At 34.7% G+C, this 26,572-nt stretch overlaps 1 protein-coding gene across 1 annotated transcript in view; it reads left to right on the forward strand.

The window, feature by feature from the left end:
- LOC100265625 (callose synthase 3) overlaps positions 1-16,650 on the forward strand; it is a 38,282-nt gene extending 21,632 nt beyond the window's left edge. The window contains exons 19-43 of the mRNA XM_002283262.5: positions 307-388; positions 471-520; positions 607-693; positions 5,242-5,376; positions 5,501-5,595; positions 5,771-5,855; positions 5,936-6,096; positions 6,246-6,369; positions 6,476-6,576; positions 6,658-6,784; positions 6,875-7,026; positions 11,259-11,368; positions 11,485-11,607; positions 11,683-11,751; positions 11,966-12,155; positions 12,241-12,391; positions 12,654-12,773; positions 12,858-12,976; positions 13,075-13,158; positions 13,369-13,481; positions 13,573-13,802; positions 13,897-14,694; positions 14,786-14,836; positions 15,383-15,568; positions 16,186-16,650. Of these exons, the coding sequence (XP_002283298.2) occupies positions 307-388; positions 471-520; positions 607-693; positions 5,242-5,376; positions 5,501-5,595; positions 5,771-5,855; positions 5,936-6,096; positions 6,246-6,369; positions 6,476-6,576; positions 6,658-6,784; positions 6,875-7,026; positions 11,259-11,368; positions 11,485-11,607; positions 11,683-11,751; positions 11,966-12,155; positions 12,241-12,391; positions 12,654-12,773; positions 12,858-12,976; positions 13,075-13,158; positions 13,369-13,481; positions 13,573-13,802; positions 13,897-14,694; positions 14,786-14,836; positions 15,383-15,568; positions 16,186-16,434 (3,792 nt within the window). The 3' untranslated portion in view covers positions 16,435-16,650. The remainder of the gene's footprint in view (positions 1-306; positions 389-470; positions 521-606; positions 694-5,241; positions 5,377-5,500; positions 5,596-5,770; positions 5,856-5,935; positions 6,097-6,245; positions 6,370-6,475; positions 6,577-6,657; positions 6,785-6,874; positions 7,027-11,258; positions 11,369-11,484; positions 11,608-11,682; positions 11,752-11,965; positions 12,156-12,240; positions 12,392-12,653; positions 12,774-12,857; positions 12,977-13,074; positions 13,159-13,368; positions 13,482-13,572; positions 13,803-13,896; positions 14,695-14,785; positions 14,837-15,382; positions 15,569-16,185) is intronic.
- The last annotated feature ends 9,922 nt before the right edge of the window (positions 16,651-26,572 follow it).

Genomic DNA, 26,572 nt, shown 5'->3' on the forward strand with positions numbered 1-26,572 from the left:
ATTGTTGGATAAGGCTTTGTTGCACTTTTTTGACTCTGAAAGTTTACTAAACTTGATTACTTGTAGTCTTGTTTTTCTTTGGTGGGAGGATTCCTCATCCTTCTCTTGTATTTCCTTTTTATCAATATATTCCTTTGTCGTTTCCTATAAAAAAAAAAAAAAAAAAAGTTTACTAAACTTGCTGTTACCTATAAAAAAAAAAAAAAAGTTTAGTAAACTTGCTGTTGTAAATTTGATTGGCCGTGTGTTGCTTTAAGCTGAGATTCAATTTTTCCATTTATACTGACAATCCTTATTCTATTGCAGATAAAGCCTCTAGTGGGTCCAACAAAAGCTATCATGAGTGTCAAGATAACTAATTTCCAGTGGCATGAATTTTTTCCTCGTGGTAAGAAAAATGGATATGTGCCATGTGTTCATAATGTTTTGTTCAGCAAGTAAAGTTTTTTCTCATGTTATGTAATTTTCAGCAAAGAACAATATTGGTGTTGTTGTTGCTCTCTGGGCTCCAATCATACTTGTAAGGCTTTTGATTGTTTCAATGATTAATCTGTCTTGCATTTGGCCTAGCATGACTAAGTTCTAATCAAATGTTTTGTTTTCCAGGTCTATTTTATGGATACCCAGATCTGGTATGCTATATTCTCAACATTGTTTGGAGGTATATACGGTGCATTTCGTCGTCTAGGGGAGGTTAGTGGAGCTTTTGATTGATTATAAGGACTTTATCCTTGTGCTAGATGATAGTCATTAAGAATCATGTGGTAATTAAGAATTTACATGCTTCCTTTATTTATTTTAGGCAGTTGCTTAGATGTGGGTTTTTTCATTTCATATGATCCCGCAAATTAATCTACTTTCAGATGAACAAGGTTAACTAAAAGGATTTCACTACTAGATTTGCAGTGAATCCATCAATTTCCATGGATTCTCTTTAGAAGGTATACTCAATTTTTTATGGTGCCACTCAGACAACACTCAAGGAATTCTGCCTTGTCTGGATGACCTGAGCTCATGCCATCTATTATTGTGGTACAACTCTCCTTAGTATGATTGGAAGAGGGCTTGGCTTAGCAACTAAAGTTTGAACAATTGGAAGGAAAGGAAATAAAACAATAGATAGTTTTCTAATTCCTTCTTGGTGGAGAGTATAACATTGAGAAGTGTTTTGGCTTTAGTAGCTAAAGTCCAAACAATTGGAAGGAAAGGAAATAAAACACCAGATAATTTTCTAATTCCTTCTTAGTGGAGGGTATAACATTGAGAAGTGTTTTTTTGATGATATATAAACCTAAATTTAAGTAGTGTGGATCTGCAAGGACCTCAACATAGTGAGCCATAATTTCTTGATTGATAATTGGGCGAAAGGTCTACTTGATTTGGTTGGTTACTTTTGTTGGTTTCCGGTGTATCTGGATTTCTGTTACCTGGTGTTTTCTTTTTTGGGAGAATTGTGTTTTACACCCAGATGGGCCTGGAAATTGGCCTAAGGTCCTCCTATCACCCATAATTAATGATAAGGATATGAAATAGTAATGGACAAAAATACCCATTTGACTTTCCACATCAAATATGTAAAAATTGTCTCAACTCATGTGGTGTTTGTGGGACCCATCATTTTTGTCTTTATTCCACCACTCTTCACATGCCAACTCCAACCAATTATCCCTTATTTAACTAATTTTTGGATTTTTCATTATTTTGTTAAACTCTTTTATAAATAATCTAAAATCAACTTTATTTTTTATTTTTAAATTATAAATAAAAAATTACATTAATGATTCAAAAACTATTTTGAAAAATAATTTTTTTTAAAATATGTTAATTTCAATGATTAAAAATTATCTTTTACATTTTAAAAGTAAATAATTTAATGATTAAAACACTATTTAAAATAAACATATTCACTATTTTCTTTTCTTTTATACTAAAAAACATTTTAAAGTTTTTTTTTTTTTTTTTTTTTTTTACTATTCTAAAATAAAAAGTTTAAATTTTATTTTAATTTTTTTCCTTCTATTAATAATGTTTTGAACATGACTTTTGGTAGCAAGTTATATGAAATGTTGCAAATTTATCTACTAGGATTTTTTTTTTTAATGATTTGGATTAATTGAAAAATTATCAAAATAAGAAAAAGAAAAAGAGAGAAAGAGGATGGATGAAGAGTTTTTATTTTAAATATCCAACTAAAATAAGGTGTAGAAGGTATTTACACAAAATGTACAAGGTAAATGTACTAACTGTATAAAGGTGTACAAGACTACCTTCCTTGAAAGAATTCAATTGATTTTCAAAAACTCGCTCGCTCATTTCCCTTTGCCTAGAATGGGGGACATCCCACAGACACATTGCTTGATGACCCGCTCATCTTATGCATTTTTTTGACATCGTACGTGTTCATTCGATTACCTACCCTACTAATGATGAATAGGAACATAAATTGGGTTCAATTTTTCCCATTTTTCTTGAGCCATAACAATGGAAACATGGTTAACCCACTCATATGCACACATTGTATTCTAGGTCTATGGAGTTTGTACAGGTGTCCAAGGTATTTACACTAAGTGTACAAGGTAAATGTACTAACTATACAAGGGTGTACAAGACCACTTTCTTTGAAGGAATTTAGTTGATTTTCAAAAACTCGCTCGCTCATTTCCTTTTGCCAAGGATAGGGGACATTCCACAGACACATTGCTTGATGACACACTTATCTTATGCATTTTTTTGACATTGTACATGTTCATTCAATTACCTACCCCACTAATGATGAATAGGAACATAAATTGGGTTCAATTTTTCAAATTTTCCCTAAGTCATGACAATGGAAACATGGTTAACCCACCCAAATGCACACATTGCATTTTAGGTCTATAGAATTTGTGCAGGAGGTGTACAGGGTATTTACACTAAGTGTACAAAGTAAATGTACTAATTGTGCAAGGGTGTATACCTTGAAGGAATTCGGTTGATTGTCATTGCTCTCTCATTTCCCTTTGTCAAGGATGAGAGACATTCCACAAACACATTGCTTGATGACATATTTATTCCATGCATTTCCTTGACATCGTACATGTTCATTCAATTACTTGCCCCACTAATGATGATTAGGGACAAATTGGGTTCAATTTTTCTCCTTTTCCTTAAGGCATGACAATGGGAATATGGTTAACTTACCCATATTCACACATTGCATGCTAGGTCTATGAAATTTGTGTAAGTGTACAAGGTATTTACACTAAGCGTACAAGGTAAATGTACTAACTGTACAAAGTAAATGTATTAACTGGACAAGGACCTTCCTTGAAGGATTTCAACTAATTTTCAAAAACTCACTTGACTTTGATTTCTAAATTTCATCATCCAAAATTTGTAACTTCATATTTTGTTTTTTGTAACCCATATAATTTAAATTTTCTGAAAACTTTCCATCTCTCCTCAATGTTTTCCTATTAAATTGCACTTATACTCTTTTTCCAACATATTTTTTCAAACTTTCCTTATATCTTTAGAATTAAGTCTATATTTATGAATTTTAATATTATTGAAAAAAGAAAAAACCATAGTCTTAGACTTAAGAGTGTAGAATGCATTACTCAAAATTCGATATATATTGTGATTTTAAAATTTCTATACATATTTTTATTAATTCATCATGAATACTAATACATGATTACACAATGTAGTTGCACCCTTATTGTGAATCTGATCACACGCTAAAAGGAAAAAAAAAAAATTGGAGGAAGAAATAAAATTACATTGAAACTACTTAGTTGCATGCCCACATTATCAAAGACATTCCATAAAATTCTTTCCCATAATGCTTAGAGAATTAGAATGCTCAAAGTTTCAAGATGAAAATCAAAGTCCCACAGCTTTGGTTGTAGAACTTCTTCATTTGTAGATCCATGGACAAACTTGTTAAGTCTATTACACATATTCACTTTGTTCCAATACTAAAAGTAGAATCCCCAACCTGTCCAAAAAGAAGAGCCTAAAAATAGTTCACATTCCCATCCAAACAAGCCAATTTTCTCAAGAAAAAGCCAATGAAAAGGGCAAAAACAAAACCAAATACAAAATTAATCAAGATGATGTATAAAGTGCCTAAGCAAGAAGCACATGGAAAACTGAATTTCCAACAACCAAAAAATTTGCACTGGTGAAGGTTTCAATGCCGACGAAGAGGAAAATGGCGATGGTGAGGAACATGGGGATGCTGACTACCACGATGACGACTGTAGGACTTTGGGCTCCTTTGGGGATATTCGCATGGCTACAACAACGATAACCGCCAGGATCCAAAATACATGATGGCGGCTAGGGTTTCGAATCGTTTAGGGCTTCGGCATCTTCAATTCTTCATAAAAGGAAAACTAATAGGAGAAATATTTTAATTACCGAACTTGGAATCCATTTTGCAAATTGTATTTCTAGCATAATTTTATTTTATTTTTTTTTGAACTCAGCTAAGGGAATTTCCGGGTTTATGGATTGTCTTCATCTCAATTTGCAAGACTTTACTGGGTTTTGGGCCTAATTATGCAGGTTAGGACGACTTAGGGCTAATTTCCAGACCCATCTGGGTCTAAAACACACTTCTCCCTTTTTTTTCTTCCCAGGAGCTCCAAAAATGTTGGGGCTGCAAGTTGTATTTGTTTATGGTGTCTTTTGGTGACCAATTCATTAATTACTGGGGAAAAAGATCTGAAAGTTTAATAGGAGAAAGGAAAACTAATAGGAGAAATATTTAATTGCCAAACTTGGAATCCATTTTGAAAATTATATTTCTAGTATGATTTTATTTTATTTTATTTTTCCAGCTCAGTTAAGGGCATTTTCGGGTTTATGGAATGTCAATGTCCTTCATCTCAATTTGCAAGACTTTATTGGGTTTTGGGCCCAATTATGCGGGTTAGGAGGACTTAGGGCTAATTTACAGACCCACCTGGGTCTAAAACACAATCCTCCCTTCTTTTTCTCCCCAGGAGCTCCTGAAATGTTGGGGCTGCAAGTTGTATTTGTTTATGGTGTCTTTTGGTGACCAATTCATTAATTACTGGGAAAAAGATCTGAAAGTTTCTAGTTGCAATTTTTACATTGGTAGCACTTTCAGCAATCATTATCGTTTCTTTGATTTTCATTGTGATATTCTTCTAGTCCTGTGTAAAAGGGATAACATAGTCCTGATATCAATTTTGTGTTCGTTGTTTGTTTGACTTCTTTTGTTGTTTCCAGATACGAACTTTAGGAATGCTAAGATCTCGATTTCAATCATTGCCTGGTGCTTTTAATGCCTGTTTAATTCCGGAAGAAAAGAGTGAGCCAAAAAAGAAAGGACTAAAAGCCACTTTTTCTCGTAACTTTGCCCAGGTTAACTTTCTATCTTTATTTTCTATGTTTTATAACCTGTTTTGGGTGCATCTGTAATTTAACTAAGTAAAAAAATATGGAACTATTTTTGCCTTGAATTATGCTAATCTCAATATTTTTGCAGATACCATCTAACAAAGAGAAAGAGGCTGCAAGATTTGCCCAGTTGTGGAACAAAATTATCACTAGTTTTAGAGCAGAAGATCTTATAAGTGATAGGTAATCCTGAGGGTGCTGCTCAGGAGCATAGAAATCTTGATTCAAGTTCCTGATAACTTTTGGATTCCTGTGACTTTGCTTGTTTGTACTGGATGTTGTTTCTAGTTTTTCAGTTCGTATTTTTTTTTCTTTTACTTCCTGTTCTACCATGTTTAGGTTGTGCTTTAATTTTCAGGGAAATGGACTTATTGCTTGTTCCTTATTGGGCTGACCGTGATTTGGAACTTATACAGTGGCCTCCATTTTTACTTGCTAGCAAGGTTTGTATTCATCACCATGCTGTTCTTGGATATTACTGAAACCCTCTTGTCCATATATTCAGTCTGCATCTCCTATATAGATTCCAATAGCATTGGACATGGCTAAGGACAGTAATGGTAAGGACAAAGAGCTGAAGAAGAGGATTGAGAATGATAACTACATGTCTTGTGCTGTTCGTGAGTGCTATGCTTCATTCAGGAACATCATCAAATTCTTAGTTCGGGGAGACCGAGAGAAAGAGTAAGCTTCAATGCATTTCTAAAGAGGCATTTTTTAGAACAGAAAGGAAAATACGGTTTCTTCTCTATTCTGTGCTGGAGTTCTCTCTTTTACCTAGTAAGGATTGAGTGCAGATGTGTCCTATTGTTAATGGATTTTTATTTTTTCAGGGTCATAGAATGTATATTCTCTGAGGTTGACAGACACATAGAAGCAGGTGATTTAATAAGAGAATTCAAGATGAGCGCTCTTCCTAGCCTCTATGATCACTTTGTTAAGCTTATCGGCTATTTGGTAAAAATCCACAATCTAGTATAACGTCACATTATAACTTTGTTTTCAATTCACTGTAGAAGTGGGGTTTACGAAGATTCCTAACCAAGACAGTTTGATTTTACAGTTAGAGAATAAACAGGAGGACAGGGATCAAGTTGTGATTCTTTTCCAGGACATGCTGGAGGTAGTAACAAGAGACATAATGATGGAGGATAATGTATCCAGGTGAGGCATTTTGGTATTCTATCTTATGAAGTAAAAAACACCATGATTCCTTTCTTATGGTGTCACTGTATTTCTAAATAGTTTGGTAGACACTGGTGGACCCGGGTATGAGGGGATGACCTCCCTTGAACAACATTCTCAGTTATTTGCATCTTCTGGAGCAATTAAGTTTCCAATTCTTCCTTCATCTGAAGCTTGGAAGGAGAAGGTATGGTTCATTGGTAAAGATATGCCATAATTAAAGTTTAAATCTCTGAATTTTATAGCCATTCTAATGAGTACTTCTATTATATTTCAGATCAAAAGACTTTATCTATTGCTTACTGTAAAGGAGTCTGCAATGGACGTGCCGTCAAACTTGGAAGCTAGAAGGCGTATTTCTTTCTTCTCGAATTCTTTGTTCATGGACATGCCTATTGCACCTAAAGTTCGCAATATGCTTTCCTTTTCGTAAGATTTCCTTATTAACTATTTTTACTTGTGTCATTGCATTTACATTTTTTTTTATCATACAATTGTGGCCAATAGTAGAAACATTCGCTCGCTCTTGGACCTCACAGGGTTTGTTATCTTATGTCATCCAATTCCATGTGAATGGGAGTGATTTTGATGTTTTCCATGGGTTAATAACTCAATATGTTTAATCATAATGCTTTTGGTCCTAGCATGGTGGAGTAAAATAAAAATTTGTTGTGTTGGGACAACTGATATGCAATTTATTAGTTTTTTTGTTCTACTCTTGCATTCATTTGTGTTTGGTAATACGGTATATGGACATTTACATTAAAGCTAATACAATGGTGTCAATTTTTCCACTTTTATCTCAGTAAAATCTTTTTTCTTAGCCTTGTCATATTTATTAGATTCAGTTCCTTTCCATCCAATTTTGTTGAAATCAAGAACCCCTTCTAAGGTCATGACCTTTGCTTGGTTATTGGCACATAAGAAGTAAATACCAATGACATGTTAGAATTGAGAAGGCCGTTCAGAGCCCTTAGGTCCTAATTGGTGCATCCTATGTAGGAGAGTAGAGAGACGATTGATCCATCTCTTCCCACATTGTCCTATTACTTTGGGTTATGACTTAGGGTATTCTCATAGGCTGGGATGGTGTGGGTTCTGCTAAGCAGGGTTCGTGATATGATGGTTATTTCTTTCATGTGTTTCGGGAACTCTATTAGAGGCAAAACTCTTTGAAAGGTTTTTTTGTCTCACTTTGATGTGGATTGTTTGGAGAGAGAAATGTTAGGAATTTTTAGGATACTTGGAAGACGCTTAAGATGATGTGAGACTTGCTTCATTTCTGTCTCTTTTTGGATCTATTGTACTGATGTTTTTAAACCCCTTCCCTTGAGTGTCATTTAGCTTAATTGGCTTTCAGTATGTACACCTTAGGGTTGGCCTACATGGTAAGGAGCCTAGATGAGCTTTTGGAGATATTATACTTGTATAGTCCTTTTTGTTCCTTTTGTAAAGATCTCCTTGTAGAGTGGAGGTTTGTTTGCGTCTTTTGATCAGGTTTGTATATCATGGGGAAGATTTCTCATCCTTCTTATGTGTTCCTCACATTAATTAATATATCTTTTTTTTTTGATCAAAAAAAAAAAAAATGTTGTATTGTAAGATGTTGACCTGAACTGGTGGCCAATTTTGGTTTACTGTCTATAAGGGGAGCATTTTTTCCAGTTTCCAGTGATTTGTTTTATATGTGTTTTGCCATCATTGCTAGCTAATCTGGACTGGCCTCTGTACCAATATATACTTGCATGATAATTTTGGGTGGAAGTCTACATGGTCCAACCTTAAGTATACCAAGTTTTAGCAAGAGATGGGAAAAGTGTTCCACTTGAAGGAAGTCTCCAATGGTCAGTCTCTGAGCTTTTAGGATCTTTGGCTAACTTCAGTTTACTCTGAACTAAGGCCCATCATATTTTGACATATATTCAAGGTGGTAAGAGGAAAACTCTGATTACCAAGTTTTAGCAAGAGATGGGAAAAGTGTTCCACTTGAAGGAAGTCTCCAATGGTCAGTCTCTGAACTTTTAGGATCTTTGGCTAACTTCAGTTTACTCTGAACTAAGGCCCATCATATTTTGACATATATTCAAGGTGGTAAGAGGAAAACTCTGATTGTGTGTGTTGACAAACATTATGCTAATTGGTATTATTGCAACTGAGTTTTCCTTCTGGAGAAGATACAGAGAGAGCTTTAAGATAAAAAAAAGCTTGGGCTGCATAAGCTTCCCTCTTGGAATTGATTTAGCTCAGTCCAAAACAGGTATATTTACTTGGAGCAAACATACATCATAAATTTATTGATATAAATTGGGATGCTAGGCTGTTAAATAGGCATCCATATCAAGGTGAATCATGGACTGGATGATGAAGGGGCGATTCCTTTGACAGATTTGTGAATGTAGAGGAAAGTTATGGAAGATTGATCTGTTTATCTTTAGTAGACTGGATATTGCTTACACTGAGTGTTATTTGTCAATTTCATTCACCTGCTTCCCCATATCAAGAGACAGCAAACAGGGTAGTTGTTGAAGGCATGCTCATGAATACTCAAAAAGTTCATGCTTTTGTGGATGTGGATTGGGTTGATTGCATCATCAATAGGAGTTCTACCTTGGGATATTGTGACTTTGTTGGTTATAAAATTGGTTGGTGAAACAAGAAATAATTTTTAGTAGTAGTGGCAAGTGTAGATGAGGAGTTTGTAGTGATGCCTTGAAGGGCTTGTCTTGCAAGGGGGTGTTTTGTTCAGGTGCATGACCAGATTAGTGCTTTATGCTTGTATAGATGTGGATCGGGCTGTTCCATCCTTAATAGGAGATCTACCTTCATATGTTGTACTTTTGTTGGTTATTACCTTGAGTTTTGGTGAAATAAGAAACAATCTATAATAGTAATTTCAAATTTAGAGACAAAATTTATATTGATGATAAATTTGTAATAGGGTGGTGACTAACTTGAAGGCTTGTTTTGCAAGGGTACTTTGTGTGGGTGTACAACCAGATAGAGTTTATGCCTATATAGATGCAGATTGGGCTGTTCCATCATCAATAGGAGATCTACCTTTGTATAGTGTATCTTTGTAGGTATTACCTTCATATTTGGTGAAATAAGAAAAAGCTTCTGATAGTAATCTCAAGTGCAGATATAGACTCTATATCGATGAGGAGATGTATTTGTGACCTTATTTGTTGAAGATTCTTTCTAGAAGATTTATGTGTAAAGGCCTTGGGTCCAATGAATTTATGATTTGACATTAATGCCACAATTAGCCTAGCTCATAATCTGGTTGATCATGGAAACACTAGGCATAATGAGGTGGAGCAATACTTTATTGAGATGAGAACAAACTCAAGTATGGGAAGTATGTGCTCCATTTCTGAAAATCAGCAATCAATATGCAAAATATTCATACTAAGAGCATGATAAATCACATGTAATTTTTTTCTTTTTTCATTTTGAGGCAAATTCTTCCTGTTCTCACAGATTACATATAATTTTGTTTTCTTATTTTGTTTAGAGGTAAATTCTTCCTCTATTCTCTTTCTCCCTCCCCCTACCCCCCCTCTCTCTCCCCCCCACCCCTCTCTCTCCCTTCCTCCCCCCTCCCTCTCTCTCTTTCCCACACTCCCTCTCCTTTCCTTCCCCCCGCTCTCTCTCTCTCTCTGTCTCTTCCACTCTCCCTCTCTCTGTCTCTCTTCCACTCTCCCTTTCTCTTCCTCCCCACTCCCTCTTTCTCCTTCCCTCTCTCTCCCTTCTTCCCTCTTTCTCCCTCCCTCCCTCCCTTCCTCCCTTCCTCCCTTCCTCTCTCTCTTTCAGAAAATATTCATAGTGAGAGCATGGCAAATCACATATGATAACATTTAGAAGTAAATTCTTCCTGTTATATCCCTCTCTGTCTCCTCTTTTTGTTTTTGGAAGTTATGGAATTGAACATGGAACCTCCCCATCCTTACCTGAGCATAACATGCACTATCTTGAGATAGGGAAATGTCAATTTGTAGTTTCACTTGTTCTGTATTTATATTCATGTAATAAAGGCATAGAGTATGAGTTGATTAGACAGCCACACCTTTTTTCCTCTCTCACTCTATCCATCTGTTTCTCTTCCATTTTCCCTTTTTGGTGTTTCCTATCAGATAACTGTCTAAAAGATATTAGTTTTTCTAGCTTCTCATGATTATTGTATTTTTGCCTTCATGCGAACGATGGAGAAAGTGCTAAGATTGCATTTGTAGTTGAGTGTGTGGATTACCAAAATGTGGTATGTATGGCTGATTTTGAACTTGAAAATCCAGTGTTTGGTACTTGATTGGAGACGTGCATTATTTTTTTTTTTTTTGAGTATATAGATAGACATACATATCTATATATATGTATGTATGTATAAATAAATAAATAAAAGCTGAAGTGTGGAAGGTAATACTAGTGGATTCCCTGTACATATGCAAGCCAGACTAGCCTATTTTCTGCAATTTTCCAGGGAAAATTTAGCATACTGGGATCTGTGGAGTTTCCTGTACCAGTTTTTTACTGGTACACATCCAATTTACCATATCATTAAGTAGTTAGGTGTATTGAAATCAGGTTTACTGAGTGGTTAAATTTGTTTGCATACTTTGTTTCTCCTCTAGTTTTTAACTCATTGCATTTGATTTTGCTTGTAGTGTGTTGACTCCATATTACACAGAGGAGGTTCTCTTCTCTTTGCATGATTTGGAAGTGCCAAATGAAGATGGTGTTTCAATCCTCTTTTACTTGCAAAAGATTTTTCCAGGTTTGATTTCTGCTCCTGTGTATTGGTACTTGCATAAATGGTAGGCTTGTGTGTTGTATGCATTTTTAAGTAGTTAATTTTATGCTAGTATTAAATTGGCCAAAAATAATATACAGATGAATGGAACAACTTTCTTGAGCGAATGGGATGCAATAATGAAGAAGAGCTTTTGGAAGGTGATAAATTAGAAGAACTTCGCCTTTGGGCATCATACAGGGGTCAAACATTGTCCAAAACTGGTAAGGGTTGATCCTTCTTCATTTAGCTCCCCTCTTTTCTTTACAAATTGACTAATGCATTCTTACAAATGCCAGTAAGAGGTATGATGTATTATCGGAAAGCTTTGGAGCTTCAGGCTTTCCTTGATATGGCCAAAGATGAAGGTACTTAATCTTTTCATTTGAAAATTAAGGAATGGTTGAGTATGGTAGATCATAATTTGTATAATTATTATCTATCAAAAATTTATTTGTATAATTATTGATTTATTCTTCTATTAAATACAAAAATCTATCTTTTACTTTTAATACAAATTGTTTTTGATTTAGAAATTATGTATAGAATGAATACTTGAACTTTGTTATTGCCCTTTGTCAGATTTAATGGAAGGGTATAAGGCTATCGAACTAAATACGGAGGACCATTCCAAGGGGGAAAGAACACTCTGGGCACAATGTCAAGCTGTAGCTGATATGAAGTTCACTTATGTGGTATCTTGTCAGAAATATGGGATTCACAAGCGTTCTGGTGATCATCGTGCACAGGACATTTTGAAGCTTATGACCACGTGTGTATAATTTTAATTTGTTGTTTGATCAATTTTTTATTTTTTTGTAAGTTAAAACCTGAGAATATGCATTTCCATGTGGCAGATACCCTTCCCTCCGTGTGGCATACATTGATGAGGTTGAAGAACCTAGCAAGGACAGAAAAAAGATCAATCAGAAGGCTTATTATTCTGTTCTGGTGAAGGCTGCTCCGCCAAACATTAATTCTTCAGAGCCGGTGCAAAACTTAGACCAGGTACTTTTCTATTTGATTTTGAGAGCTGAACAAGCTACTCGAATTTTGAGACATAGCTTAAATGTGCAAAATTGTGTATTCTTGAGCTTGAAACAGGCATTCATTTGTTGAATGAGAATATTATCTATTTTCTCTGTGCAGTTAAAACCTTATTGTGATGCATTGAAAATCCTAATTTTCATAATATGAAATTTTAAGGATCTGTTTATCAATTTACAACTGCATAATGATTTATAACGATTGTCTGAATCACTTCATGCAGATTATTTATAAAATAAAACTTCCTGGACCTGCTATCCTTGGTGAGGGAAAACCAGAAAATCAGAATCATGCTATTATTTTCACTCGTGGAGAAGGCTTGCAAGCAATAGATATGAACCAGGTATGAAGATGGTTATTTCTGCCTTGGTATCATGATAATATCAATCTCCTAGTGGTCAGATTGTTGATGTGTCTATAACTATAGGACAACTACATGGAAGAAGCCTTAAAAATGAGGAACTTGCTTCAAGAGTTTCTCACGAAGCACGATGGTGTAAGATTCCCTACAATTCTTGGACTTAGGGAGCATATATTTACTGGAAGGTAGATGCCTCTAAACTGTTATTGGCTTTATCATACTGTATTGCAATTATGCTTTTTATTATTTGGTATTGCTAATATTCTCTTATCATTTGGTACAGTGTTTCTTCTCTTGCATGGTTCATGTCAAATCAGGAGACCAGTTTTGTGACTATTGGTCAGAGATTGTTAGCCAACCCTCTGAAGTAAGATCCATAATTTGCTTTGAAGTTATTTGTTTGTACCATGGGATCAAATTCCAGTCTAATTTTGAAAATACTTTTCCTGTTTCTCTTAGAGGATTGCTGTCTCTGGATGAAAACATTTGTGATCTTTCTCGCGTGTTTTTATTGATGGTTATTGATATTTATGGTGCTCAACTTCCAAATATTTCCTTGTTGCTTGTGCTTATCCAGGGTTCGGTTCCACTATGGGCATCCAGATGTGTTTGATAGGCTGTTTCACCTGACTAGAGGAGGAATCAGTAAAGCATCCAAGATTATAAATTTAAGTGAGGACATATTTGCAGGTATGTGGCAAAGTCTCTAAATCTTTTTATGTTGTATTTTATGTGTGATCTCAGCTTTAGTCTGATTTTTGTGGTGTGACCATGAGTGCAGGATTCAATTCCACACTTCGTGAAGGCAATGTCACTCATCATGAATATATACAAGTTGGAAAAGGGCGGGATGTGGGCCTTAACCAGATTTCTATGTTTGAGGCAAAGATAGCTAATGGCAATGGAGAACAGACATTAAGCCGTGATATCTACAGGCTTGGACACCGTTTTGACTTCTTCCGGATGTTGTCGTGTTATTTCACAACGATTGGTTTTTACTTCAGTACCCTGGTATGTTGCAGGTTTCCAGCCTATCTTTGTGGGTATTTAAAGTCTTACTCAGTTGACAGTTATCTGAACATTTTTTTGACCCTTTATGCAACAGATAACAGTACTCACTGTATATATATTCCTATATGGCCGTCTTTATCTTGTCCTTAGTGGACTTGAAGAAGGTTTAAGCACTCAAGCAGCATTTCGAGACAATAAACCTTTGCAAGTGGCCCTTGCTTCTCAATCATTTGTCCAAATTGGATTTTTAATGGCACTGCCTATGTTGATGGAAATTGGCTTGGAGAGGGGGTTCCGAACTGCATTAAGTGAATTCATACTGATGCAATTACAATTGGCTCCAGTATTTTTCACATTTTCTCTTGGAACAAAGACCCACTATTATGGAAGGACATTACTCCATGGAGGTGCAAAATATAGACCTACAGGTAGAGGATTCGTGGTGTTCCATGCGAAGTTTGCTGAAAACTATAGGCTCTATTCTCGTAGTCATTTTGTTAAGGGAATTGAGCTGATGATTCTGCTTCTTGTTTACCAAATTTTTGGACATACTTATAGAAGTGCAGTTGCTTATGTCTTGATCACTATATCAATGTGGTTCATGGTGGGAACCTGGCTTTTTGCTCCCTTCCTCTTCAATCCTTCTGGGTTTGAGTGGCAGAAGATTGTTGATGATTGGACTGATTGGAATAAGTGGGTAAGCAACCGAGGGGGAATTGGTGTAACTGCAGAAAAAAGTTGGGAATCATGGTGGGAGGAGGAGCAAGAACATCTTCGTCATTCTGGAAAGCGTGGTATCATTGCTGAGATATTGTTATCGTTAAGATTCTTCATCTATCAATATGGGCTTGTTTATCACCTGAACCTCACAAAGAATACCAAAAGTTTTCTGGTATGCATTTGGTTGTAGGTCACTTGATTTTTCCTTCTATTTTTTCCCCTGAAATGTTGAAGTATTTAACTTTCTCTTCCATGGGTCACAGGTCTATGGCATATCATGGCTGGTGATCTGTATAATATTGTTTGTGATGAAGGTGAGTGGCAAAATTCTTACTGATATGTTCAAAAATCATTTCTTTTCAGAATTTCCTTAGTCCAAGCAGCAATGGTATTCTTGTCCTGATAGAAATCTAGGTTGTAGATATCCATGGGATGACGTTTTTAATTTCTAAATTCCAGTTGTTCACAAGTAATTAGGAGAACTCAGAGATTTGTGTTCTGATATCTTTTGTGAGAATTTCTTTATCCGACTCTTGGCAATAATGCTCTGTGATATTTTCAAGAATAAGATGAATCCCAATATAGAAAGTGGAGGAGGATAATTTTTGGGTGATATTGATTTTTCCTTGATGCAGTAAACCAGGGTTTTTTTAACCAGCCTGCTATATTTTCGCATATTGTGAATTTTTTCATCACTGGCCAAATGATTGCGGAGCAGTCTTACATAACATTTTGCTTCTTTGATGAGACTCATTAATTTTCAGATTTTGAGTATTGAATGTTCTCAGAAAGAGGAATATTTAATGTTTGAAAATATTTTCTGACTGCTTTCTTTAACTTCTGTGTGTTTGGGTCTTCAGACTGTTTCTGTGGGACGGCGAAAATTCAGTGCCAATTTCCAACTCATGTTCCGGCTAATTAAAGGATTGATCTTCCTGACATTTGTCTCCATTCTGGTCACTCTGATTGCGCTCCCCCATATGACCTTACAGGACATCATAGTCTGCATTCTTGCGTTCATGCCGACTGGTTGGGGATTACTTCTGGTCAGTAATTCATCTCTTATTGTATTGTTACCATATTTGTCTGGAAGCCATGTTGTAATCTGTTTCTTAGTTTAGCGCACCGGACTAAGCTGCCTCATATGGGTTCTCAAACAGCAGAACCAAACTTACTCCACATTCTAGGTTGTTGCTGGATCCACTACTAGTTAGTCCCATTATAGGATTCCTCATCACTGTAGCAAGTGATTTTGAATCATCTGTCATGGAATTCCTCATCACACTCTTTCCCCTGAAAATTGGTGAAACTAAGGTCTTGTTTGAAATATCGGAATACAAAATGAAAATGGAACTATGAATAAAAAAAATTATTGTTATAGCAATCAAATACCATTCTCATTGGGGTATTGATTCCTATCTTTTACATGGTAGCATGATTCACCTTAATTCCCATCTTTTATTTCCTTTAATATTCCTGCAAACCAAAAGCAGCACCCCAAATGTTGCAAGCTTGTTAGCTGCTTCCAATTCTTTATTTCAAGCCATTTGTTGTACCATAGCTGGAATACCCATGGAGACTAGATTGCTCAGACTCGAGATTATTTCTTGTATGGCTTCTGGTTCAGCCTCTATAGGCTTAAAATTTTCTTCTTGGTTTTCAGATTGCACAAGCCTGCAAGCCTGTTGTTGAGCGAGCTGGGTTCTGGGCATCGGTTCGAACACTTGCTCGTGGGTATGAGATCATCATGGGCTTGCTTCTATTCACCCCAGTTGCATTTCTGGCATGGTTTCCCTTTGTTTCAGAGTTCCAAACCCGAATGCTATTCAACCAAGCGTTCAGCAGAGGCCTGCAGATCTCTCGTATTCTTGGTGGTCATAGGAAGGATCGGTCTTCTCGCAACAAAGAGTAAGGTAAATGAGAGTATGACTAAGTGTTCATTTCGGTTTAATGTTCGTATGTACTATTATTGTGAGCTTGTTCATATCTATTACTGTAAGCTGTTGTAATTATATGGATTGAGATATTGGCAGCATTTTTGTTGATTAGAATTGACTGGGAAGTCCTGCCAGCTCTTTTCTGTACATCTTATTAATTTAAGATTATATCATCTATGGGTTCTTGCAAATCATTTGTTTGATGTAGATGGGGAGAACTGTAAATATCTTGCATCAACTTGGATTATGCACTTAAAATCTAAGAAGAATAAAGTGATTAGATAAACATAAGTTCAAAGAGGGGATAGAGAAGAATACCGGAAAAAAAAACATACATTTTAAAAAGCAACTATGGTATTTGAATGGTGAGTTGGCTCCTGAATTGTAGCTCATCTTTGCTTGCTTTCCATAGCACCAAGGGTGATCGCTCATGTGAGTGAGCCAATCTTTGCCTATTGACATACCTTTTCAGCTATGGTACAAATTGTATGTTCAAGTTATGTGTGTGTCAATCAAATAAATAATTTTGTTTCAATCTGACAACATCAAAAAAGAAATAAATGGATGATGCTTAATTGAATAATACAATATGAAATTACAATCGTGTAGTCCTATACTCTTTAACGTAAGTTTGATAAATATCTCAAGAGTATCAACTTGGTCAAGGGATTCACAACCACGTGACCCGTAGATATGTGCTCTAGGATCACTTTCTGCTATGCATTCATATCTTGTATAACATGATATCTAATATTAATGCCTTTGGTTCAACCATGATACTTGGGATCCTTGAGTAGGCTAAAGCCATAAAGCTATTACAATATATGATAATTGGCTTAGAAGCCCATGCAACACTACCAATCTCATGAAATAGCCTCCTCAACCAAACACCTTCCTAAACAATGGTGAACAAGTAATTAATATACTACGACTCCATGGTGGATAATGCTATAAATGATTGCTTTTCACTCTTCCAAGACATGATGCCATCAACTAAATATTGACTTGCACTTATTTAAGTTGATATCCCAATCAACATCGCTATAACAAGCTAAGCGCAAATCAAATCCTTGATAATAGAGCGCATAATCTAGTATGCCTTTAAGGTATTGAAGTATCCCCTTTATTGCTTTCAAATGAGTGAGGTCTGGATTTGACTAGAACATAGTAACTCAATCGTGTAATAGATATTAGGATGTGTATGCATAACGTACATCAAGTTTCCAATTGGGCTAGCATAGGGAAAATGATGTTAAAAATTGGATACAATGGAGAAAAGAAACACTCTCAAACACTCTCTTGATACAATAAAACTCTCAAAGTTACAAAATAAGAACAAGAAGAAGAAGAACACAAGAAATGCTCAAATAAGTTCTTGGAACTTTGTCCAAAGACTCTATTTCCTCCAACCACTAGAAATCTTTAGGGAACTAATGGAAATAGTCTTGAGATTGATCAAGCCTTTTCACTTTTCTGCATAAGATTTCAAAAAGAAGAAAAGTCATATATAGCACTCTTAGGGTTGAAAAATGGTTACAAGGATGAGAAAAAACCCATTGTCTTCCTTAATCTCTTCATCTTTGTAACATTCAAAAATTAAATCATATGTTTAATTCACACATTAAACATGATTTAATCTCAAATGTGTAACTCTCTTACACTTAACCTTTTAAGTTTTATAAAGTTACAAAGATGAGAAGACTCATTGTCTTCCTTAACCTTTCAAGTTTTGTAACATTTCAAAACTTAATCATGTGTTTAATTCACACATTAAAAGTGTAACCCTTCTTACACTTTATTTTCAAAAGTTATTTTTCAAAAGTGTAACTCTTCTTACACTTTATTTTTAACCAACAATATATATATATATATATATATAAATATAGCAGAAAACAAGCCATTTTTTTTTCTCTTTTTCTTCTAGAGTTGTAGGATGCTAATTCAAACTTAAGGTCTTCCCTTTCTCAACAAGAGTGTGAATGGGTTTGCAACATTACATTTGGAGCTATTGAAGAATCTTCTTAATGTAAGTCTTTTCAGACAAACTAAGAAGTCTTCTTGAACAATTCCTCAAGATCTTCACTTCGAGTACATAATTTGCTTCTCTCATGTCCATCTCAAAAGTGGAGGAGAACCATCTTAGGGTGGCGATAATCATCTCCTTGTTATTTCCAATCAATAAAATGTCATTAACATACAAAGATAGGAGGAGGAATCTATCCTTAGACTGTTTAACATGCACATAATGGTCTTCTTCGACCATCATAAACATATTTGGGACAATGGCTTGATGAAATCTAATATATCACTTCATAGATGATTGTTTTAGGCCATAAATAGATTTTTGAAGACTTTGTGCTCTTGTTTACTCATGAAGAAACCAATAAGTTGATCCATATAAATTTTCTTCATCTAGTTCTCCATTGAGAAAATGTAGTTTTAACATCCATTTGGTATTATTCCAAATCCAATTGTATTAATGATTAGAATGATGCAATTTCACAATCGGTAAAAGAAGTTTCCTCATAGTCTAGACTTTCCCTTTGGGTATACCTAAAGGTTAGTGCTTTACTTCAAATTTGGATGTTCTCAAATCAATTCCTATCGGTGGAGAATGTCTAAAACGCAGTATACTGTGTAAAACTCATAGATCTCATGAACTCACAGATCTCACAAACCCACTAACCTTCTGGCCTAATAACTCTCTCCTTAAATCTTAACTCTAAGATATTGGAGATCTCACAAGGGTGGTGGTTAGAGTTCTCTTTTTCTCTAAATTGAACAAGAAGTAGAATTGAGACCCTAACCCCTAAGTGGGGTATTTATAGGTTTCTAATGAACTTAAATGACTTGAACCTATTCTAAGCTTGAGTTACTTAAATTAGCCCACATGTGTCTTAATTGATTAATTAACTCTATTAGACTCTAGTTAATCAATTAGTTTAGTAAAAAAAAAACCATTCACAAGTTATTGTGTAATCATGCGTATTTACCAAATTACCCTTATGTACACAAGTGAATAAAAAACTCAATCAATCCTCATATATCGTGCCATTAAGGAATACGAACTTGAGTAGGGATCACTAGCTAGGACTTATAGACAAATACTAGCTTTCTCATAATCCAATTTTAGAGTTGACTCAATATCCCACTATAAAAGTTTAACTACACTCCATTATTTTATGTAATTATAATGAGATAAAAACACTCAAGTTCCTGACCTACTATCCATTATATGCAGACTCTCTATAAACTAGTGTTTATAATTTAACCAAGTGAATGCTATCAACCCCTCAAGATTATTTCTATAATCCTTGAGTCTCAGACCCTCCTATTGTGTAATCAAATGATATATCCTAGCTTACAAAGAATATATGTCATTTTCTAGTTAGGGTACTACTACGACCATAGATTTCTTGAACAAACTTTGTTGGTACCAACTAAGGGGTACACTATCTCACCTAAGGGGATATACTATTTCAATCTCTATGAGATATCATGGTACCTCTATTAACAATATTTGTTGCTAGTGACTTCCATCAATAGTGTGACCTAATCCATAATGAATATATGACCACCTTAGGATTTCACCCATAGGTCAAAACCACTACAATCTTTGACATAAGCTCAATATTCTCTCAAGGTTGAGAGACCATAAAATATAACAACTTGGTGGGGTCATGACTACCCTTCCAATAGCCTTACATCATGATTCATCATAGGTCTTATCCAATGTGTATGCATATTAGTGCACTTACCATGAGAACTCCATTCCAATAACCAAGACCAATCATCTTTCTCATTAGGAAGTAATGCACTACAATCTCAAATGGATTGCCTAAGTTTATGAACTTCTTGTGAACTAATCATCTATTTGAAAGGAACCCATTGATTCGTCCCTAGCAGCGGAAGTGGCAATGGCACCATCTGATTCGGGGTTCAATCCCCGGCAGCGGCGCCATTTGATTCGTCCCTAGCAGTGGCAGTGGCAACAACACCATTTGATTTGAGGTTCGATCCCCGGCAACGGCGCCATTTGATTCGTGTGCAGCTGGTGCTCCTTGATTGAGGGAGTAATCAACAAAATTTATAACCTATTACACCATATACTAGGGTAGCAAAGACAAAGCTACTATAGCATAGTGGCTCTAGGATCGTTCACTGGGATGGGTTTTCACTTCACAAATGACATTAATTCAAAGCTGAATTGGTGCCTTTTCATTTCAAGGTTAGCTTTAAAAGAAAATATAAAGATGTTTGAATGAAAAAAAGTTTGGTTTTAAACTAACCAAAAATAGTAACTGATTTTACTTATAAAGAAAAATGTTTCTTGGAGTTCAGATCACTAGGCTCAGATTCCTCATACAAAAAGGAGAGTTCCGGTCACTTGTTTCTTTTCCTCGCATTAGAGAATTAACATATAGTTCCTTCTCCAACCGGTGTTGTACAGATGCTTCCCTTTAATGGGTTCAAACACTAAATCCCTCTCACTGATGCACCTTGCAATGGCTCATACCTCTCACCTAGCACTTGCCATTCAAGGTGATCTTTAACCTTGGATTACCCGTCAAAAGTTCGCAAGAGATAACTAATGGATGTCTCCTTGGAGTCCAAAAGCTTACCAAGTGTTGGCTATTCTAGAAAATCCTACCTTCAAGTCACCTCCTAGAGGCTCGCAAGGGGTAAACTAGTGCATCTCCATGGACGGAGATCACTTGCCTTACCAAGTGTTGGCCCAGGTGAATTAAAGGCGTTTTAAGGTAACTAAAAAGATAAAAACCATTAACGGGTCACACTTTCTCTTCATTAAAAACTAAAACAACAAAACTTCCAATTTATGCATTTGGAAACTTACCCGGCTTTCCTCACTCCAAGAGACAAAAAGCTTAGCCTCTCATCTTCTAAGGAAAAATCCTCAGAGAATGTTTGGCTAGCAAGAAAATGAAAATGAAAATGAAGGAAAAACAGAGCAAGGCTCTGTATATTCTATATATTGATCGATATTACATATATGATCTCCCTTACAGTGGATGCAAGAGAGTTTATATAGGAAGGTAATTTACCCTTCCTTGGATACTTCCTAGCTAAGGAATTACATGAGTGGCTGAATACAAGGAGAAAATGGAAATTTATACAAAAATATCTGAAGAAAAATATCCAAAAGAGTTGGTGGCAAATATCGAGAAGCATTAAGGACCATTTCGCAGGTGAAAATGGTGTCTGCGAGATTTCGCAGACACCCAAGAGGGCTGCGAAATCACTTCGCAACATCAAGCTATTCTCGTAGGGCTGCGAAGTTGGCTTCCACCTTGAGGTTCTCAGCTTCCAGCTTGCGGCATATATCGGGCACCTTCAGAAGGAAATCCACAACACTGTGCAAAAAGGCTGCGAAATTCTCGCAACAAAAGGCTGATTCCGCAACACTTTAGAGTGATTGACTTGCAGTGGCTGTAACTTCTTCGTTTCAACTCCGAATCGCACACCGCTTGAAGCATTGGATTCTTGACTTCCTAAGCTTTGAAATGGTATATAGAATGTAGAAAATGGACTTCGGGAAGTGCTCCAAAAGTGCACAAGAAGACTGCAGCTGCTGTCCTCTGTTTTCTTCACTCTGTTTTTCCTTTCTCCAGTGCTCTTTCCTTGCATACTTTGAACGACTTTGGCAAAGGGCTATGGAGCTCCAAAGCTTGGTTTCTTCATGAATTTGAGCTTCCAAAAGCTTTGCCATGACTTGTCCAAGTAGCTCCTCCATCATTTGGCATGCTTGAATTGATTCATAAGCTGATAAAAACATGTAAACTTGCCATAAAATGGTTAAAACCAATTACTAAGGACCTTAATGAATTAATTGGGTTAAATGAATATGATTACTACTCAAAGGTGCTTAAAACCATTATAATTAGGTCTACAAAATAACACTTTTTGGTAGTAATCACCCATGACTTGAATTTCTCGTATAAATCATAATGCACTCAAGTCATGTATAATATAAAAGATGTTAGACTAAAATGCTCATAAGGTATAATACATAGAATATGATAGATAAAAACGGGTAACTAGAATCTTATTAAATAAATACTAAGTCCAAATACGTTATATCGTTTCATGTTTTTAAGGGTTCTATCCTAATAATGACTTGTCTTAAATTTTTTAACAGTTTCTTTTGTAATTCTTGATCGTAATCATAAAATGTTTGAAAGAATCTAATGATTTTGATTTATGGGAGATCAAATCAACACAACCATTGCTTGTATAGTCATCTATAAATGTGATGAAGTAGTAGACATCACGTCTTACTCTCACATTTATTGGGCACATATCCTTGAGTATACTAGCTATAAAGAAAACGATGCTTTTGTAGCTTTTCCAAAAGGCTTCCTTATTGACTTTGTTGTTAAACAATGCTCAAAAGGGAGAGTTAGTTTCATTGAGTTGATCTAAAAGGCCTTGTATAACTAACATATTCATTATCTTACCTAATATTACCAAGCCTAGCATACTATTTCATATAATCCATAGTAGAAGTCAAAGGAAGTTTAATCATCTTTATTTGAATAATAAATATTTAAAACAATCAAATTATACACCAAATGGCCATTGCCATAAAAATTTATTCCTAGAAATAGCCTAACACTATCATGTTCAAAAGTGAATTTAAAGGCTAATCTAAGTAATGCAACAACTAATAGGAAGGTTCATCAAATATAAAGAGCAAGTAGGACATCTTGGAATAATAAAGTGTGATCTCCACATCGGCGCAACTAGTGGATATCAATGCTCAACACTGGTATGCCAATTCCATTTCCTCTAAAAATTTGTTCCATCCCAATTGGTACTCGTTGGTACTCCAAAGAATTGGACCAATCCTTTGCTACATGTTTAGTTGGTCTTGAATCCCCAATCTAATCAAGAGATGAATGAGCAACCATTACATGACAAGAAACATAGTAAGAATCTATTGAAGATAACCTTATTTAGCTTAATGCAGTCACAATTATAGCATTGCCAGCTTTGTCAACTTTGTCTTTCTTTCTACTGCACTTGCCTTAGTTGCACTTGGTGTTTTTAGTCTTATCAGACTCAGGTCAATTATTCAATTTATTCTTTCCCTTTTAGGTAGCTTTTTTGAATTTATTGTGCCTAAATCCAAGTCCCTTGTGCCAGCTTTCCTCTGTTGTATAGGTGGAACTATAAGCCTTAGTACCCTCTAAGCACGCAACTTCAAGTTCCAATAACACGACAAGTCATTAATGTCTTAATGTTCTCATTATGTATCATATTGGTTTTTTAAGTGCTCTCATGAGTTGGGTAGAAATGAATGCCAACTTAAACCTGTTGCTCATCAGTGAGGTTATCTCTAGCTTTCGCAGATCATAGTTGTCATCACTTTAAGATGCTCTTACATAGTTTGATTTGAACACATATTATAGGCGTAAAATTAATTAACTGGGTCTCATTTAGTACCAGATTTCATATGAAGCATGATAGGTCCAGAACAGAGCAATTTTCCATAGCTTGTAAGAATTAAATTTTTAATTAACTTAGAGATGTCCTAAAATCCTAAAAAAAAAATCATACAACTCATTTAGTAGGTCTACTTTATATGAAAAATAATCATAGGTCAAGATCATGTACATAGCATGTTTAAAATTAAATTAACATCTCTCAGCTTTAGAAGAGTACTTGTGCAGTGGGTGTAAGAAGAAAGAATCATATCTCTCCTTTCAATGATCATTTCTTAATATTTTATGTTTCAAAAATTGAATTTAAGAAATCTAGATTAAAAGAAAAATGTACAAAGAAATTAAAGAGGTTGTTTAATAATTTAATTTTTCGAAACAAGATTGAGTGTAAAAAATTGAGTGAAAATTAAACATACTGAAAGATTGATATATATCTTCTAATTAGAAAATTATTTTTGACTAAAAAAATTTCTAAAATCAAATTCAAGAAGTCTAAAACATCATGGAATAATTAGAAAATTTTTAAGGATTTTCTAAATGGTCATATTTTAATTTACAAGTTCAAAGGTACAATGAACCATCAACAGTATCAATAGAAAACCAAATTTTGGAAAACTTTGTATGTAGTGATCTATTAAATCCTATTTTAATTTCCACGAATTCATCCATAAAGACTCCATTAATTGCAGTAATGGAATTTAATTTGTGTATATTGAAAACCAAAATTCATTTTAAAAGTTTCATTATGAACGAAATAGGTATGCATTTGTCTTTTTTAGAAAATTAAGATTTTATTACTTAAAGGAATTAAGATTAATTTTAAACAAAAGTTAAAGGATTGATTTAGTTATGAAAGAGATTAAAAACAATTTTTTTTTAAACATTAACACATATAGAATCTCAATCTCGGATCATCAAGAAAAATTGTAAGTATGTATGTGTGAATTATAAAAAAGACTTATAATATGTGAATTATAAAACAGAATTAAACTAAATCTAAAATTATTTCACAACACACATCAACATGGAATCAATATATTATTATCATCAATTGATCAACAATATGTAATATAAACATCCACACCCTAAGCATGGCAAAGTTTCAAATCTAAATAATGCAAAAATAAGAGAAGAAATTGATGAAGATGTAGAAGCAAAGATTAAGAAAAAAAAGTCTTTAAACCCCATGAACCTTACATGAAATCTTAATTTTATTTAATCCAACAATAAATAATTTTCACTAACACACTATAATCAGCTGCCAACATTTCCTTTATTAGTTCATTGATAAAAAAGAAAGAAATAAGTATACATCCAATTACATCTTTTACATGCCCGGTTATGTGATCTTACATTCATTTGTTAATTAAAAGAATTCAACAGTACAACCATTAATATCAAAGACCACTAACATGGTTTACATGAAAAAAAAATTCAAACAATGCAGACAATGCAACCATTAATATTAAAGGCCACTAACATGATTTATATGACCGGCCATACTTTCCTGTATATACTCATTTATTGGTTTTATTTTATTCATTTCAAGCACTAACACAACTCCACATTACCAAAATGCATTATCTTTCATTCTCCCCTATTGATTTTTAAATTCAACTAATCAAACTCCATTGAGTCTCATTCTTGCATAGCTTTTATAGAGTCAAAATTTTGAACTAAACTACACTATCACAACTTCATGACGACCATCATTACTCTTCCATGGTAGGATTCTTGCTTATTCAAAACTTAATCGAATCATATATGCTCGTCGTTGTATTCTTATAGATCTTATCATTCTACACGAGAATTCTAATTTATTGGCAAAGAGGCGAAACGATTAATATATTCAACATTTCATTCCAATCTATTCAAGGAGAGAAATAACTAATACCCCCAGCAAGTATCTTGATTGAAATAGTTACAAATAATATTTTTTGTAGAAATAATATTCTTGCTTATTTTAACAATCCTCAATGCAAAAGAAACAACTCACGATTATTAAATATGGGATTATAGAGGCACATTAAAGCCATTAACATCTTTCCATGCTAGCCACATTGATTTTCCTTTTGAGTTTTTTTTTTCTTTTTCTTTTTTTTTCTTTATTCAACATCACAACACCGGCGATTAGATTTCCAATTCCCATTGATTTTTTATTTTATTTTTAAATTTAATAAACACAAACACAAACTCACATTCTTATGAACACAGCTATGCATCCTTCATTTCTTCCTATTTTTATTCCAAATGTCCGAACACATTTCATCAAAGACTTTCTAAAGATCTTCATGTCGGTATGCATATTTCCAATCATATATTGGTTTATTATTATTATTATTATTATTATTATTATCATTCAAATGAAAATTCTATTAACACTCATATGGACATGTGTAAACCGACTGTGCAATTCCTCCGATCCTTATTCATTTGCTTTTAAAATTCAAAAACTAAATGACACTAATAGATATCTTCCACTTTTTGTTTACAGTGTTAACTAACTCAAACCAAAAAAAAAAAAAAAAATCAGCTAACCTGGAAGTGGAGATGCGGGAGCGTGGATGCACTGCAGAAACTGGTGATTTGGTCTAGTGACGAAATGAGAGGCTGTTGAATAGTTGCAGATTCAGATGGTCTCGCTTGGCTT

Source organism: Vitis vinifera, chromosome 6 (genome assembly GCF_030704535.1).
Source record: "Vitis vinifera cultivar Pinot Noir 40024 chromosome 6, ASM3070453v1".
In the NCBI taxonomy this organism is placed as follows: domain Eukaryota; kingdom Viridiplantae; phylum Streptophyta; class Magnoliopsida; order Vitales; family Vitaceae; genus Vitis; species Vitis vinifera.